This window comes from Hibiscus syriacus, unplaced genomic scaffold (genome assembly GCF_006381635.1).
Source record: "Hibiscus syriacus cultivar Baekdansim isolate YM2019G1 unplaced genomic scaffold, ASM638163v2 tig00110691_pilon, whole genome shotgun sequence".
NCBI classification, from domain to species: Eukaryota; Viridiplantae; Streptophyta; class Magnoliopsida; order Malvales; family Malvaceae; genus Hibiscus; species Hibiscus syriacus.
The window spans coordinates 558,573-572,709 of record NW_024062826.1 but is presented as its reverse complement, the minus strand read 5'-3'; the positions used below and the strand labels follow the sequence as shown (position 1 = coordinate 572,709).

Here is a 14,137-nt window from a genome sequence, read left to right as displayed (position 1 = left end):
ACAGGAGAAGTTCAATTAATATAACTTCGAATGAATAATTTACAAAATATAATATTAGTACACTCCACAACTAAAATACTAATAGAAAATTCAAAACATTCTATTATCTTAGAGGAAATGTTTGTAAACTAAATATAAGTACGTAATTTCAGAAGAAAAAATTCTTTTAACGATGATCTTTCTACTCGAACAACGATTATTTTAATTATTGAAATAAATTTATTCGTGCTAATTTTTTTTCTTAGATTTAAAGGAAAAGTAGGAGAGAGTAGACAAGTGACAGACGGCGTGGTAGAGATGGGGAATGTAGTTGAGGTTAGTTAAAACCATCACACTTCATGATTCTTCCTTTTCCACCCATCTTCTTCGTTGTTATCGAACCCTATTTTATTTAATTAAATTAAAAACCCTCGAGTTCTGCTCTTATTTCTCACCATCTTTAATTTAAACCCACATTTTTCATTTTATATAAAAAAGGTTCTTGCTTGGGTCCTATTTTCGGCTGTTTTTCTATGGGTTTCCCTCAGATTTCTCTCCCATTTCTTAAATCTAATCGTCTTCCTTATTGCGTTTTTTTTCTATAAATAGAGCTAAAACCAGTTCTGGGTTTGCTTTAAAACTCAATTAACATGGTTTCTTCAGTCTCTGTTCCCTGCCCCAAGATCTCTTCTCTCTTGAGAACAAACCACCAAAGCCAAAATCAAAGGGTTTCTTTGCCTCTTCCTCAAACTTCAAACGTTATCTCCAAATCTTGCTTGGCATTTGGATCTTCAATACGGGTACCTGCATTTTCAGCATCTCAGGTTTGTTACTTTCATACTCCTGTTTCATTTGTTTTTGTTTGAATGCGAATGGGCCTCGAGTTTATGGGTTTTTGATTATATGTTACTGGTTATGCTTAGGGATCTGTTTTTTTTTCAATCTTGCTTGTAATGACCATTTTCTAGGATTATTTTTGTGTTTTGACTGAAATATTGACCTGTTATTCATTGTTTTCTTCTTTGCAATTAAAGTGTCTCAAATACAAATTCATATATGCATAGCTATGATCGTTAATGGCGATTTGTAGTGACAATTGTTCATGTATAATGTTTCGTTCATTGGTTTTCTCGATATCTGGTTGTCATTTGCAGTGGCTTAATCGTAAGCAAACTACAGTCTTCACGAGCCATGCGCAGCTTAACGAGGTATGTTTTTCACTTTGAAGTTGAATTTTTTTATCTTTAGATGAGATCTTATCGACATCCATTAAACCAACTTTGTTAAAATTAAGGTTGCAGAGTTATCGTCGAATTCTGTAGCAGCAATCGACACGAAACCTAAATTTTCATTGCCTAAGGAAGATGATATGAAACCAGCAGAGACTGCTATTCCGGATGCTGCAGCAATCTCGGCATTCATGGAACAAGTATCGGACCTTGTTAAGTAAGTTGATTGAAGCATTTTCGTATATGCCTGCCAGTAGATTTGTGCAAATGTTTGTTTGACGAGAAGAATTTGTTTCATAATTGATGTTGATTTTACATTTGATGAGCAGACTTGTTGATTCACGAGATTTTATAGAGTTGCAACTGAAGCAATTGGATTGTGAGCTCGTAATAAGAAAGAAGGAAGCTTTGCAGCCACCGGAATCAGCAGCTCCAATCGTCATGCCACAATACATGCCTCAAGCGATGTTTCAAACTCCACCTCCGGCAGCCCCAGTGGCAGCTCCTGCTCCTGCTCCTGCTAGCCCAGCCCCTCCAGCAGCAGCACCTTCGTCACCTCCCCCCGCTAAAAGGAGGAATTCTTCTCATCCACCCCTCAGATGCCCCATGGCTGGAACCTTTTATAGGAGTCCTGCACCGGGTGAACCACCATTTGTAAAGGCAAGTGCCTGCAGATTTCCGTAAGGCCATCTTCAATTTTTTGGCTAATGTAAAAAGGTTTGTAATATTCCATCGATGGTCTTTCAGGTGGGAGATAAAGTGCAGAAAGGTCAAGTTGTCTGCATCATCGAGGCAATGAAATTGATGAACGAAATCGAAGTAAGCTCACGTCGTCGTAGTTCCTTAGCTTTGCTCACTCTCGAATTGATTAGTTCATCGTCATTTCTCTTTTCTTTTTCTCGTAACGTTCTTGATTTGCGGTTTCTCAGGCTGATCAATCCGGAACCGTAACGGAGATATTGGTAGAGGATGGAAAACCAGTTAGTGTAGACATGGTAACCTCTTATCTCTTACTCTCTATTTTAAACTATATAACATATAATAGACCTCTACGATATTCTATTCAGTTGCTATGAAAACCAATTAAACCGAATCAGATCAACCAAATTAGAGTTAAACAGATTGATGATCCCCATTGGAATCAACATTGTTTTAAGAATCTATTTTGGGTGGCAAATTTGTTTGAAAGCATTGTAATTTGTGATTTGCAGCCTCTGTTTTTGATTGTGCCTTGAACAAGTTGGCCGGAGGAAGGGCTCCAATTCCTTCTGGTGGGAGTTTTGTGAGGTGTGAGACCCAATGTTTTGATTTATTGTGTAATGTTTTAAATTAACATGAAAAGAATAATAATGGTGCTTGTTTAAATTACAAACAACAGGATAGATGACTTGTTCTTGGGGTTTAATTTGCCATAGTTTTGGACCTTTTATTTTATATTTATTCATTTCCCCTCAAATTAGAAACCAAGACATCATGTTATAGTATTGTATTTGTCAAATCTAAAAATTTTAGACCAGCCCCGTATTTAAGATATATGTTGTTAGTGATTAAGAATGATTTTAAATAAATATTTAAATTTTTAAAAGAGACGACCGTCTTCCATCCATCGATATTAATAATAGTGAAACAACTCTGTCATCAACTTGAAAACAAGTAAAAGGAAAATCAGATTACATCAGAGAAAAAAGAATGTACAGAAACAATAATAGAGGAAATTGAAGAAACTACTGATGTGATGTTGTTAAGAATAAAATCAGCAATAAGAAAGTACTGAAAAGAAGATGGAAGTCAAGAAAAACTTGGGTAAGAAAACCCTCTACTTTTTCTTTTTTTTTTATTTTTAAATTAATCATTGGTATCTGATCTATTGATCGACTAATATAAATCGAATACTACAAGGCAAGGGCGACACTCCCAACCCAATTTGCTCCATTCGTAAACCTCAATGTTTAAATCCTTGATCTTACTTAAGAATCTAACGTCTCATCCCATTAGACCAACCGATAATTGGTCTATTTTTTTATTAATTCAAAGAAAACAATAATAATAAGTGATAAATAACCTTTAACAAGAACTACGTCTTTCCCTTCAAACTCCTTAATATGACGATGTAGATTAGTTTCATTAGCATGGCTCTCATTGTTTACTTTCAAGATAACCTTCAACCTCTTGATGAACTTATCGTAAGTGATTAATAAAAGTATATCCATGATCACTCTTTCTAGTTCTAGTAGAAATTTAAATAGTGATCCACGATTACAACAATGCCCTCTATATAACGGTTATGATTCCAATACTCGTAATCACTGTAATAGTATCTATTATATCTGCTATTACGATAAACGCAACGTAATCACCATCTTAATTTAAATCACTAATTCCGAATAGCAAAGAAATTTAATCAAGCACATGTTATGATTTAAGCCCATAGGTAGCTTCAAATGATGTCTTTTCTTTTTTTTTTTTCTTTTTTTTAATAGTCCGCTAATATTTGTTCATAGTATTTGTTAACCATTGATAATGCACACACATCCTGTAGACACAACAATTCAAACCCAAGACCTCAAGGGAGAATAACACTTTATTTGAATTTTTTTAGTCGAGTCGAAGGATTTGACTCAAACTTGAAAATCAATCTACTAATTACTAAAAATTTCGAGTTATTTAACTTGTTCGAGTTCTATTTTATAATTTGACTTGAATTTAATTTTTTTTTTAGAGGAGTGAGTTAAGATAATTTGCATATTAAACAAGATAAGTTTCTAAATATTATTATAAATATTCAGTTAAAATCCTAAATTAAATAATTAATACTAGCTTTTTTCAGTTTTTTTTACATTGAGTTAATCCCTTCCCCCACATAATTAGTGTATAACGTAACCAGGATATAATAAATGGGAAAAAATATTTTGCTGTATTTTTTTTCCAAAATTATAAAACAACATCTGATTTCTTCCCTAATTATCGCTTCTCTTAAATGGGTAAAAAAATAAAGTCCCATAATTAATAAATTGTCTTTATAACCCTACTTGGCATGTATTTATATAACAGTTCATGGACTCAGTCTTTCATATTTATTTTAGCATAACGAACTTCAGAATTTCAATTTTTATTTCAGCAATGGCTACCTTAAAGCTTTTATTTTCATTTGTCATGATCACTGTTCATTTGGTTTCATCTTTGACGGCCAAGAGGCAAAGGTTTATAGGCACTCGAATGGTTGACTCAAACTGGTACGATGCCCATGCAACATTCTACGGTGATATGAGTGGTGGTGAAACCATGCGTAAGTACATATATTATTCGTCGTAGATGTTGAAATTCGAATTCTGAACTTTATTACCTTGTTTTCGATGATGCATAACATCCATTTTGAATTTTGCAGAGGGAGCCTGTGGATTTGGTGATCTATTCCAGCAAGGGTATGGACTTGAGACGGCAGCCCTGAGCACAGCATTATTCAACAATGGCCTCACCTGTGGAGCATGTTTCGAGATCAAGTGTTACAATAACCCTCAATGGTGTTATCCAAATGCCGGCTCCATCATAGTGACCGCAACGAACTTTTGCCCTCCGAATTACTCGAAACCGGACGGAAATTGGTGTAACCCGCCATTAAAACACTTTGATCTATCAATGGCGATGTTCACGAAACTGGCGCAATACAGAGCCGGGATCATCCCCGTCAAGTATCGCCGTGTCTTGTGCTCCAAGAAAGGTGGGGTTTTGTTTCAGATTAAGGGAAACCCTTGGTGGACACTAATTGTGTTGTACAATGTTGGTGGTGCTGGTGATATCAAGGATGTGAAAATCAAGGGTTCGAGGGTCGGGTCGTGGTTGCCTATGAAACGAAATTGGGGTGTGAATTGGCTGACTGACAAAAATTTAGTAGGGCAAAGCTTGTCGTTTCAGGTAACTACCAGTGACGGAAAAATGATCGAATTCGATGACGTTGCACCGGAAAATTGGCAGTTTTATCAAATATTCGATGGCAAAAAAAACTTCTAGGACAAAAATATGTTTATTAAGTGATTTCTTTATAATTTTAGAGTTGAGAATTATCTTTAAACAAATATTATATTGTATTTACTCAGATTAATAAAAAAAATAGACAGGAGATTAAATAATGATCAAAGCAAAGTTTTAGGGTTTAATCATTTTTTTGTCATCCCAGTTTCAAGGGGTTTTGCCTCGACTAATCCGGACTGACCTGCGTCGTACACCTGATTTTGGTGGGTGAGTCTCTCAGCAGGGATTTTCTGTATACATAATGACTTGAACTTGAGACATTGCTTAAACGAATTAAACTTGCTTACCACTTAAATTAACCCTATTGGTAGGGTTTAGTCATTGTTAATTGAGATGTTATCAATAAGTTGGATTGCTTTACTATTAACATTTAAATAAGTGTTTGAGTTCTATTCAGTTTTTCCCGTTATTTTTTTCCCACTTAAAATTAAATTTTAAAAAATATATTTTACTTAATAGAAAGCAATATATTCAAATATAAAATATTGATTTTCTTGTAATTTTTTAACCTACTGATAATATGCACACATCTTGTAAAGATAGTTGTTCGAACTTAAGACATCTATAAATAATAATATTATATTTTAACACTGAAGCAACTTGATAGATTTACCAACTTTTAAAGTCTAAGCAATATAATCTTTATAACTATTTAAAGATATTTTTGAAATTCAAATTTACTAATCATGTTGGCCATATTTTCGAGTTTGAGTTAACAAAAACCTATCAGTGTTTTATCATCCTTATGAGAAAATGATACGGAAATAAGGGTTTATTTGATAATTTATTAAAACGAATAATCCAATGAAAATTTATAAATTCATTGATTAAATATTTCAAGTAATATTTTATCATCCCGGATTATGAAAATTTTAAGTGAAACCTACTTATAATTTTTCAATAACCTCTAAATTGTACAAATTCAACTCGCATCAATAAGCATAATATAAATCTGTGATTCGTGAGATGTCTCTTGTCAATTTGATTACCTTTCCTTCCTATTGGGACTTCGATTTAAAGCCCTTGATTTACAATATTAACACTTCTACAACACGAAAAAGCACCGATTGGATACTCGAAATGATTATTGTACTTCATTCTATTAGGAATGGCAACGGGGCGGGTTCGGGGCGGATTTTGCTTGCCCCGTCCCCGAACCCGAAATGAATCTCTGTCCCCGACCCCGACCCGATTCCCGACGAGGTTTTTATCGGGGTGCCCCGTCGGGGATTTTTTTTGCCCCGTCCCCGAACCCGACCCGAAAGTTATACTCATACCCGAACCCGACCCCGACCCGAATACTGTATGCCAATCATTTACAAAAATTGGCATAATTTATGTTATTGTTTAAGAATGGTTATTCAAATTTCAAAAGTGGTTTGATGTTGGTGTTAGATAATCCATAATCAAACCTGTTGAAGTAATTGTGAATTAAAAGTCCATTTTAAAGTTCCCAGTATGCTACATTGTGTAATTTTACAGAGATTAGACGACTAGCTATTAAATTCAATAAGATTAAAAGACCACATCAAATCATATTAGCAATCACTCACGTCAAATTAGTAATGTTGACAAAGAAATATAGAGATTCCTCAACCAACAGTTCCAAACATCACAATTTCCAACAGTTCCAAACATCATTCCCAGTCTTCTTTTGAATGCTAGCACCAACACCATGGGACTTTGCTATATCAGATTCCTCATTCCTCTGCAGTTGAATCATACTGAAGCAACAACGGTAAAAGGTACCTAAACAACCAAATGACACAAGTTATCAAGTAATAAAGGATTATAGATGTAACGTATATGATTGCTACAATGTCATTCTCATGCACATCCATTAGAAATAGTTTTTACATCCAACATAAAAACAGAAAAATCATAATAAATGTATAATAATAGGAAAAGATGGAGAAAGTAATGACACCAAAAAGACTTGAACATAAAGTGTGCAACCACAAGAAACAAATAGTCGACTATTTACTCTCTCTAATATTCTATACTGGAGCATGTTCCCTAGGAATTTATAAGAGTAATCGACTTCAAGAAAAGAAACACAATAGTCCAAGAAGGTTCTAAAAAAGTTTATTATTTATTTAGCAATGGAAAGACTACATAACAGAGCGACAATAAATCAACCAAATTTTACTTTCATAATTATAAAATCATGTTACCAAAATAGTAATGTTTTTATAAATATTATTTACCTCATCCACGTCATAATCATATTCAACAAAGCGACAATATGCCTCGGTCTCTTCTGAACAATTTTCTATAAACAAAATAACATAAATTATCTTTAACACAAATATTATTCAAAAAAGAAATGGCATATAAGTTAATATAGAATATAGTGTTACCGACTTACCTTAAATCTCATTCAACAACCAACTTTGCGCACACATTAAAGCCTCCAAAGTTTTTGGATGAAGTCGACTTCGATGTGGACTTATTAATCTTCCACTAGTGCTGAATGCGGATTCTGAGACAACAGCGGAAACAGGAATTGCCAAAATATCTTTTGCTATTCTGAAGCACGTAAAAGAATTACACAAATTCTTAACTTTACTGTATAATATATCGAGTTAATAACTCATTAGACCCAAGTGGTAGCACTATGGCGGGCTTTACAAGGTCCACTAATCACTTTTATACATTTAGGGAGGAGGTATATGAGCTTTTCCAGTCTAATGTCTCCCTTAAGTTCAACAGACAATAAAAAACTAGTTCCTTTATTACATAATATATCAAAATAAATAAATAAATAAATGTATGCAAAGGTAGAAGTCCATCAACTCCACTAAGCATGTTTATAGCTACAAACATCCACAGATCCACCATAGTAGGTTCCTTATTCACCTTTAGGTAACGTAACTCACTCTGCAGGATGCTTACTAAATTCATAATACAAAGGATGTAACTAGACATGAAAGGAGGAAGGGGACATCATTATTTACTAATTATATCCCCCACCCTAAAAAAGGGTGGGGGTAGTTCTTGCTACTCATCTGATACTCATTGATTCACTGTATAGTTTGTAATTAGTGATCATAAATATTTTTTATTGAGAACAGTGTTCTAACTTCCAATTACCCATTCAGACTGGGTGTGAATTCAAACCAGAATCCAACATTCACAACTAAACTGCCTAAGACTCCAAGCCAGTAAATAAATCTTCATACCAACCATGCTCATAAGAACAAAATAAAGTGATCAGTGTTAGAAGCAAAAGATCAATACAGCAAGGAGAAAAGGTATAATAGGCAATGCTACAGGTTGAGACAGGAAGCAGACCAGAAGCATGACAATTTGAAAATCTTAAAACAATTGCATAACCTTAACAAAATGAAAACCTAAATACGAGAAATAAATACAAAACCCAGTATCATATAATAAATCTTGCTTTAGCTCAAATTAACCGACCAATGAAAAGCAGTGTTGTTCTATAATCCTAAATTCTGGGCAAGGGGTGGGTTTTAGTTGTTTCCATGAAGTAGAGAAGTTTAAACTTTCAAAAGGAGAAATTATCCATTACTTTTACGACAAGCATATTTTCAAAGTCCCAGAGATTAAATCCGATTCAAAAGCCCCTCAAAATATAATTAATCAAAAAATCAACCATGACTACTAGATTCAGAACCAAAAATTAAAGGAAACTGAGAAGGTAAGGATAGAAATACACAACCCTATCGAAAGTAACAAAACTGAAAATCAAATAGCAGAATCGAATGTATAGAAAAGTAAACACATAAAGGAAGAACGAACCTGACGACTGACGTTACCGGGTGCAATTTAACCGTAGTTCGTAAATGAAAATGAATGATGAAAGGAAGATTTGTTGATGGTGAGAAAATTGGATCTGGATTCTGGAGAACGAAGAGAGCAGCTGCAGATACGAGAGTGAAGTGAGGATAGGGAGAGAACTAAGAAAACTAGGTTAAATCACTTAAATATTAAAAATATAAAATAATAAAATATATATATATATATATATATATATATAATCGGATCGGGTCGGGTCGGGGCAGGGTATCCTGCCCCGATACCGAAACCGAACCCGAAAAAAACCCGATACCCGACCCGACCCGAACTTAGTCGGGTTTCGGGTTTCCCCGTCGGGTTCGGGTCGTTCTGCATTTCCTACATTCTATACTTCTCAAGCTTTATAATTGTTACCACCAGCGAGTTTACTATTTATACGGATTTTTAGTGTCCAAACGGTTTTTTTCGGAAGGAAAAGGGTCTCGCTTCGAATAATCTATTGACCCGTTAATGATATAACGTTGTTCGAAGATTCGCCACTAACCTTTGATTAGGGTGTGCTTGTGCACCCAAAAAGTATTTGTCATTTAAAAAAAACATTCATTTTAATTAAAACAACAAATTTGCGGTATACGTTACCAAAATTTGAATTCGAAAGTCGGTTACGCATGAGGAAGGATTAGCACCCCCACATCACCCTAAATCGGTACCTAGTCGATTAATTAATTGTCTTTGCAATGAAATTTAAGAGTTCAAATTTAATTTAATTTAATTTAAGATCGCATACAAATAATAATCTTTGAATTTTAGGACGAAACACAACAATATTTAATTATTTCATATAGAGAAGAATCAACCTCTCATACGTTAAAGCAGTCGATTTTTACTTCAATCAAGATAAATAAATATTAAAAATTTCATTATAAAGTTCATTATTAATTCAAAATTTAAATGCACAAAAAAATAAACTTAAGATGACAATAAAACACTCTTTGAATTTTAGAAGGGAAAAATGAAATATTTAATTATCTTCCATCGAGAATAAACGACCTCTCATGCCTTAAAGCAATCATTCCTTACTCCAATCAAAATAAAGAAATATTACTATTCCCTTCTAAAATTAAATATTAATCTGACAGAAAACGATAATATCTAATTATTTCCAATTGAGAATAAATGTATTGTCATGTCTTAAAGCAGTCATTTATTACTCCAATCGAAACGAGAAGATATTACTATTTCATCCCGAAATTAAATATTATTTTGAATGTTATTATTTTGAAATCCCATTGAAAAACACAAGGAAAAAATAAAACAAATTAAAAGCATACATCATGCAAGCACAATTAATTATTTATTTTACCAACATTTAATGAGAATAAGAATGTTCAATTATTTAAATACATCGAGATGAGACCCCAATCTAACAATCTTTTCTCAGTGAACTTAATTAAAAGAACATAGTATTTTCTCAATCCCCAAATTTTAAAATGAATTAAATTTAATTTGTGTCACTAAATGAGATAGACTTTCTATCGACAGTTGTTTTCGTCCGAGTGTTGTTTTTATTATTTAATAATATAATATATTATTATTATTATTATTATATAATATTATTATTAAATTATCACAAGACCCGAAGGCCCAATTACTAAGCAAGCCTAGACCCAGATTAACCGAAGCCCAATAACCCAGTAGACCCAAATTGGCCATAATGCAGCTAGGGTTTTCCCTTGCTTTTCCAGCGCCGCCAACAACTCTCAGCCGTCCGATCAAGATACAGATCAAGGGCCTAGATTCATCCAGCAGAAGCCCTAGGGTTTCATTATAACCCTAGGGCCTATTCCGGTCGCCGCCTCCAGCTGTTCCAACCTCCCGATGCCACGCTGCTACCGTCTCAGTAGAAGGGTCCAGAAGGTGAAACAGAGCCGCACAACTCACTGCTCTATGGTGAGTCACCACCGTAGGTTCGGTGACTCACCAAAATCACATCATTTTGGCCAAGTCTCTGAGGTCTATGAAAGGCCAAACCTGCAAGCAAAAATAAAAAGGAGGGACAACGAGAAAAAAAGACAATAGCAAAAGACAGAGAGAGATACAATATACACATCAAGTAATATGAAATGAAGAGGAAAAAAAGATTACCCAAAGTCATCGGAGCATCTATGCGCCTCCACGTGCCACCAGAGAAGACGAAACGCCGAAGGTAAACGGTTAGATCTACGACGTTTGGTTGGGTATTAGGAAAAGAGGGGGCCAGTTCTAAGTTTAGTGAAAATCGAGATACATTTTGGTGTAATTTGACATTTTTCGGCCACCGTGAGTGGTGGTCAGCGGCAGGGATCAATGCCGGAGCACGGTGGCTGGCGGTGGCCAGTCGATGGTCGGATTCCCTCCGGTGAGAGAAATGAGGGAAATGGCCCTCTTTGGACTGGATTTGGGTTTAAATACCCCCCATACTGTGTCATTTTGGGGGAGGGGTGTCTATATAATTTTCGCATGGGAAAATTACATTCGCAGTACCTCAAGTTTTGTAAAATTCCATTTTGGTCCCGAAATCAAGTTTTTAATATTTTAATTTGGTTTTTACATTTTATTTTAGTATATTTTGGTCACTGCCATATACTTATATATATCTTAGGGTAAAAAACATGTTTAGTCCCTTAAGTTTTAATTACGCTTTTTAATTCTAATTGGTAATTAAGGTTAAATAACATGATTAATACATATATTTTATGATATATTAGATTATAACTATTAATTTAATTACATTGTAATTTAATATTTAATTTTTAATATTTTAATATTTTAAATAAATATAGGATCGTTAATAATAATTAATATATTAAGGAGTGATTTAGTTTTTATAAAATTAAATATAAATTTTTAAATTTTACTGCAAAGACAAATTAATTAATAAACACCGGTACCAATTTTTGGGCGTTATGGGGCTACTAATCCTTCCCCGTACGTAACCGACTCCCTAACTCATTATCTAGTAAGTAGACCCTTTGTTGTATTATTTTAATATTATTCTCAGGAATTTTATTAGAATAATATAATATTTGGTGACCAATCACACCTTAATAAATGATTGGTGGCAACTCCTCAAAATGGTGTTTCATCTAATTCAAGGAAGAAAAACACTTACTTTTTCGAGACAGCTACACTTAGGTGTACTATTTGTTTTTTCTGTCACCGGGCAGATAAACGTCTCGACACTTTCATTTTAAAATTATCGAAAGTAACTTTATTATACGTTAAGACAGTCACTTTACGATAATATTAAAATGAACGAATATTACATGTAGTCAATTTATTTCGATTCGAGTCAAGAAATGCCTATGAAGGTGTCATGCGAAATTAATTAATGACTAAAATGAAATAACATGCAACCAACATCAAAAATAAAAATAAATAAAATGAAAATAGGACTAAAATATAAACAATCAAACCATCATGTCAAAATTAAAACAAAATAAAGTAAAAAAGCTACTAAAATGAGCATTTTTAATATCGGGTGCTAAAATTACAAAGAATAAAAATAAATTAAACATGTGGACTAAATTAAAATAAACTAAAATTGCATGGCCAAATTAAATTAAATAAAAAATATATTATAGTTCAAAATATAAGCATCCAGAAACTATAGGGACCATTTCCTAATTATTCCTTTTTTAGTCTAAAACATGCATTCGAATAAAAAAGGGTAAATTACCTAATCATTCCAGAAGTATTTTAAAAAATTAAATCATCACTACATATGACTAAACTGTAAAAAAACACTAAACATAAAGGGATTAATACACGAATAACCCTACAGGTGACTAACATGCAAAAACACACTAAAGTTAAGGACTAAACAACAATTATACAAAAAATATATATAACATGCCGAAAATGGGTAAATTATAGAACCAACACCTACATGTGACTATTTTACAAAAAATAGGTGAAAGTTAGAGGACCTAATCGTGATTTCCCCTAACTTTTTCTATAAATACAAATTTCCTCTTTTTTTCATTTTAAACCAATTTTTTTTAAAAAAAAATTCAACCCTCTCTCCTTTTTTTCTCATTTTCCCTTGGCCGGCCCACTGCCCGTCGTCGTTCGGCCGCCACACAGGGTGGCTGAAGCTCCGAAATGAACCCAAAATAAACCTAAAACACTCTCCTTACTCTCCTAAACCTAGATCTAGGACTTAAACTACCTAAAAGGACCCTAAACAACCCACAAGAACCCCCCAACTGTTCAACTTTCTCATACTCCGACTATCTCCGACGAAGACGAAATGACCCTCCCCCGGTTCAACTCCCTTAACTAAGGTACGGATATACTCTTTCTCTTTGGTTTCGGTTTTATGCAAAGCTTTGAAAGCTTGGGTTTTTTATTTATTTTCTATTTTCTTTGTTTTGAAACTAAAAAAAACCTTCCAATGTTTCTGATTTTTTTTCTTTCGTCAAACTGAAAAAAAAAGAGGAGACCCCCTCTTTACAATGGTTCAAGGTTTTATAACCCCGAATATTACATATTTTCCTATTTTTCTGTCTGATAAAATCAAATGATTACAAAATACAATGATTGTGATGTTAAGTGGAGTGTTCGTTTGCTTTACTAATTTGGGTCTTGTTGTGGCAGGGGGCTTGGTGCATGGTTGGTGGCAGCGTCGATGACTGGGGATTTGTGCAATAAGGCGATATATATGATTGGTGGAGATGGGTAGCGACAGAAGGCTATTGGTGGTGGTGGCAGTAGCGGGTGACTAACCCTAATTTTAAGGTTAGTCAAAGTTTATAATAGTGGGTTTTTAGGGTTTGGGTAGCCGGGCTGATTTTTTTGGGCTCCGGGTTTTGGTAGTTAGGCCGATTGGGTTTACTGTAATTTGGGGCCCAATTTTAGTTTTTTAATTGGCCTACATAAATTAATAATAATAATAATAATAATAATAGCGGGATAAAAACCGGTATCGACAGCTACCACTCTTTACCCATTCTTGTGTAAACAAGAATAGGGCAAAGACGAAGAGATAATGAGTTTTCTTCTGGTCGAATCCATGCTTTGAAATCTGATAAGGGATTTGCTCTACTGTTTCTTCAATGTAGATCAGATCGAGAAATGTTGATTCATTCCACTGTTAT

The 14,137-nt window shown here is 33.9% G+C and overlaps 2 protein-coding genes across 2 annotated transcripts; both read left to right on the top strand.

Annotated features, from left to right (window-relative positions):
• The first annotated feature begins 325 nt into the window (after positions 1-325).
• On the top strand, positions 326-2,523 carry LOC120138417 (biotin carboxyl carrier protein of acetyl-CoA carboxylase 2, chloroplastic-like). The gene is made up of 7 exons (XM_039153885.1): positions 326-803; positions 1,134-1,187; positions 1,274-1,425; positions 1,538-1,868; positions 1,956-2,027; positions 2,138-2,203; positions 2,420-2,523. The coding sequence occupies exons 1-7, from the start codon at positions 630-632 to the stop codon at positions 2,441-2,443; spliced, it is 873 nt and encodes a 290-aa protein (XP_039009816.1). The 5' UTR covers positions 326-629; the 3' UTR covers positions 2,444-2,523.
• A 1,805-nt stretch (positions 2,524-4,328) lies between these two features.
• Positions 4,329-5,216, top strand: LOC120138415 (expansin-A23-like). Its single transcript, XM_039153883.1, has 2 exons — positions 4,329-4,494; positions 4,594-5,216. The coding sequence occupies exons 1-2, from the start codon at positions 4,329-4,331 to the stop codon at positions 5,214-5,216; spliced, it is 789 nt and encodes a 262-aa protein (XP_039009814.1).
• The last annotated feature ends 8,921 nt before the right edge of the window (positions 5,217-14,137 follow it).